Genomic DNA, 4,301 nt, shown 5'->3' with positions numbered 1-4,301 from the left:
TGCCCCCTGCTGTCCCCAGGTGTCCCCCACTGTCCTCAGGTATCCCCTGCTGGTCCCGCCCCACTATCCCCCACTGTCCCCAGGTGTCCCGAGCTGACCCCCAGGTGGTCCCCAGCTGTCCCCAGTGTCCCCAGGTGTCACTCACTGTGTCAGGGGTTTGCCGGCCGCCATGCTCAGCGCGTCCAGGTGTGTCTGTGCCCCCCTGTCCCCCATTGTCCCCATTGTCCCCAGCTGTCCCCAGTGTCCCCAGGTGTCACTCACTGTGTCAGGGGTTTGCCGGCCGCCATGCTCAGCGCGTCCAGGTGTGTCTGTGCCAGGCGCAGCCCCGGGAAGGTCAGGCAGGCGCCCAGGAAGGAGCTCAGGGCCACCAGCCCCAGCTTGAAGGCCAGCCTGGCCAGGGGCAGCCTGGGGACACAGCGGGGACAGGGTGACATTGCTGGGGACACGCACACAGGGACAGGGTGACATTGCTGTCCCTGTTCCTGGTGAGTTCCCGCCCCAAACTTCCCAGAAATGTCCCCAAAAAGGGTCACTTGGTCCCCACTCACGTCCACTCCCAGCCCCGCGGCTTCAGGAAGGGCTCCAGGTTAGAGGAGACTCCGGCCAGCCCTGCAGAGTGACCAGGGAGTGACCAGGGAGTGACCAGGGGAGTGACCCCTGAGAGTGGGGAGTGACCCCCATGAGTGACCAATGAGTGGGGAGTGACCCCTGGGCATGGGGAGTGATCCCTGGGAATGGGGAGTGACCAATTGGGGAGTGCCCCCTGGGCACGTTGTGACCCCCCATGAGTGACCAATGAGTGTGGAGTGACCAACTGAGGAGTGACCCCTGGGAGTGTGGAGTGACCAATTGAGGAGTGACCCCCCATGAGTGACCCCTGGGCGTGTTGTGCCCCCCCTGGCCGGGGTCCCCAGCGCCCCCTGCCCATCCCCAGCCCTGCCACGCACCGGCCTCCAGGCCGAACTCCAGGTACTCCTCGCGCACCACCAGGGCCAGCATGGCGAGCAGCAGGAAGAAGAAGGCGGCCGCGAGGCACACGGAGCGCTCGCCGCCCTCCTCCGAGCGGAAGTAGTGCCGCATCACCGTGCAGAACACCTTGCTGCGGGCGGGCACGGCGTCAAGGAAACGGGGACACCGGGGGACCCCAAACCTCTGCTCACCCCACAGCCGCCCCCGCCACGAGGCCACCTGCAGCTCCTCTGGGGACACACGCGGAATTCGTCACAAATGACCCCGAAAATTCAGTTCTGTCCCTCAGCTGGGAGGGTAAAAATGCTGGTGGCGTTCCCCTTTCTGCCTGGGACCCCCAGGAATGGAGGATACACGGAGAAGAGGACGGTGAGCAGGCCCAACCTGCAGAATTCCTCATAAATAACTCCAAAAATTCAGTTTTATGCCTCAGCTGGGAGGGTAAAAGCAGCGCTGGGGTTCCCCTTTTCTGCCTGGGACTCCAAAAATTGAGGATACACGGAGAAGAGGCACCAGAGGACACCCAGGTTGGTCACCTGCAGAATTCCTCATGAATAACCCCTAAAATTCAGTTTTGTCCCTCAGCTGGGAGGGAAACAATGCTGGTGGGGCTCCCCTTTCTGCTTAACCCCCCCAGGAATTGAGGATACATGGAGAAGAGGATGATGAGCAGGCCCAGGTTGCTCACCTGCAGAATTCATCATAAATAATCCCTAAAATTCACTTTTATGCCTCAGCTGGGAGGGAAACAATGCTGATGGCGTTCCCCTTTCCGCCTGGGACCCCAAGAATTGAGGATACATGGAGAAGAAGATGGTGAGTAGACCCAGGTTGGTCACCTGCAGAATTCCTTATAAATAACCCCAAAAATTCAGTTTTATGCCTTAGATGGGAGGGTAAAAGCAGCGCTGGGGCTCCCCTTCCTGCCTGGCCCCCCAAAGGTGAGGATACACGGAGAAGAGGACGGTGAGCAGGCACCAGAGCACGCCCAGGTTGCTCTCCCTGGCGGGGCTCACCAGGCAGAGGTAGCCCTCGCTGAAGGCGTAGACGGCGCCGGCGTAGACGGAGAAATCCACGAACCACTGGTACTCGAGGAAATGGCGCAGCACTGCATGGGGACACGCGTGTCACCGGGCTGGGGACATGGGACACGGCTGGGGACACAGCTGTCACTGCACTGGGGACATGGGACATGGCTGGGGACAGACATGGCACTGGTACTCCAGGAAATGGCGCAGCACTGCACGGGGACACGTGTGTCACTGGGCTGGGGACATGGGACACGGCTGGGGACATGGGACACAGCTGTCACCACACTGGGGACATGGCACTGCACTGGGGACATGGCATTGGGCTGGGGAATGTCACCGGTACTCCAGGAAATGGCGCAGCACTGTGGGCACAGGGACATGGCACTGGGTTGGAGACACAGCTGTCACTGCTCTGGGGACATGGCACTGCTCTGGGGACATGGCACTGCACTGGGGACGTGGCACCGTGCCGGGGACACCTCTGTCACCGCTCTGGGGACACCCCGCAGCGTCCCCGGGCATTACCCAGCGCGTCCAGGGGCTGGTGTCCGGCTGCAGCTCGATGTCCCGCGGCACCGACAGCGGTTTGTCCTCTGCCACCCCGCTGGCCCTCCTGCAGGGAACCCAGCAGCGCCTGCCTGTCCCCGTGTCACCCCCTGCTGTCCCCCTGTCACCCCTGGCTGTCCCCGTGTCACCCCCGGCACCCTGGGGTGGCTCCTGCTGTCCCCAAACCCGAACGTGTCCCCAACCCCGAATGTGTTCCCAGTCCCGAACGTATCCCCAACCCTAAACGTGTCCCCAACCCCTCTACCTTAAACCAATCCAAAAGTGCCATCATCACAGCAGAAGATGGAGGTCAAGAAGAAGAAGGAGAAAAGCTGGACATGCCCAGATTCCTCCATCTTACCTCCTGAACCCCCATTCTAAAAACCCCAAAAATCTATTTTTCACCCCCTGACAAACTAGCTATTATTCTACTTAGACTTTCGTGGCTTGCAGATCCTCATATAAGGTTGGCAATTTTTTCCATGGGTCATAATCGAAGTCATAGGTGTCTTAGGCTCTGTGCCAGGGTCTCTTAAGCCCCCTAGCCGGGGTTTGACCCATCCAGGACAGCCAGAGGGATGTCCTGAATTCTGACAACTCACCAGCTCTTGCAGTGCTGAGCAGATGAGGGCAAGGGAGAAAGAAGAGCAAGTAATCACCAGGCAGCGGATAGGTATAAGCTCAAGGGGAGCTTCTCCTTAGGGGGTGATCCTGAACAGGGATTTGAGCAGGTTTAAGGTTAGGAACAGAAGGCACACACTTGGTACCCTGTTCTCCAGGGAGTGGAGGAACATCTGACACAGCCTGAGAGCACGTCTGCTGACTCCGGGGTGAATGCCTAATTAAAGGTATCACTGGAAAAGTGCTTAGACAGTGACTACAATCAGATCACAGCCTCAGAGAGCACAGCCTGCTGATGGGAAAGAGATCTGAACAGGCTTGCTCGCATTAAAGAATGAATCAGGGCGTCCTATGGCTCCACAGCTTGATCTGAAGATTGTCTGGAGAGCATTTACACCTGTACCTCCCCAGGAGCTGAGTTACTGTTTCACAAGGTCCAACACATCTGCTCAGACACCTGAATAACCCCTTCACCTATGAAACAGGAAGGCAAAGACGGCCATGAAGACGACCAAGTGGGAACAGAAACACAACATAGTATATTGACAAAGTAGAAAACTGAGTTGGTTCTTGCGCCTCTGACGGCACTGTCTGTCTGTGTCCAGACACAAATTGTCTCAGTTCTTGCTGTTGTATGTAATTACATACATATTATTTGAGATAGTAACTAAAACAAAAAAACCTGGAGCATGGAATGCACCACTGAAAGGACAGGTAGCTGGAAAAAGTTACACCCAAACTCTGTGGATGACTGGAGTAAAAATAAACTCCTGACTCAATGTACCATCCCGCTTTATCCCGGTCCATCCCCGGTTCCCCCCCGGTCCATCCCCGGTTCCCCCCCGCTCCATCCCGCTCCGTGCCCACCATGCCGGGGGTCAGCGCAAAGGCGCCAGCAGGAAGCCCGCCCGACCACGCCCCTCTCATCAACCAATCCGCGGATGTATTCCTTTTGATTGGCAGGTTATTGACCAATGACAGGGCGGCTGTGGGAGGGGGCGGGCTCTGCGCGGCACGCTGTTCCGCGGGTGGGGCCTCCTGGGAGAGTCGGGACCGCGGGTTCGAGTCCCGGTGGGGCCGAGCCCACACGGGATAATCGATAGTATCGATAATATCGGTAATAAATCATGTCCG

At 58.3% G+C, this 4,301-nt stretch overlaps 1 protein-coding gene across 1 annotated transcript in view; it reads right to left on the bottom strand.

The window, feature by feature from the left end:
* Positions 1–3,974, bottom strand: part of TMEM161A (transmembrane protein 161A) — a 5,389-nt gene extending 1,415 nt beyond the window's left edge. The window contains 7 exon segments of the mRNA XM_031065304.1: positions 262–405; positions 549–609; positions 948–1,099; positions 1,921–2,077; positions 2,526–2,537; positions 2,540–2,613; positions 3,952–3,974. Coding sequence (XP_030921164.1) covers positions 262–405; positions 549–609; positions 948–1,099; positions 1,921–2,077; positions 2,526–2,537; positions 2,540–2,613; positions 3,952–3,974 — 623 coding nt within the window.
* Between the last annotated feature and the right edge of the window lie 327 nt (positions 3,975–4,301).

The sequence above is a fragment of the Geospiza fortis genome, unplaced genomic scaffold (genome assembly GCF_000277835.1).
Source record: "Geospiza fortis unplaced genomic scaffold, GeoFor_1.0 scaffold1039, whole genome shotgun sequence".
NCBI classification, from domain to species: Eukaryota; Metazoa; Chordata; class Aves; order Passeriformes; family Thraupidae; genus Geospiza; species Geospiza fortis.
The sequence above is the reverse complement of the archived record's forward strand: the minus strand, read 5'-3'. Positions and strand labels throughout refer to the sequence as shown.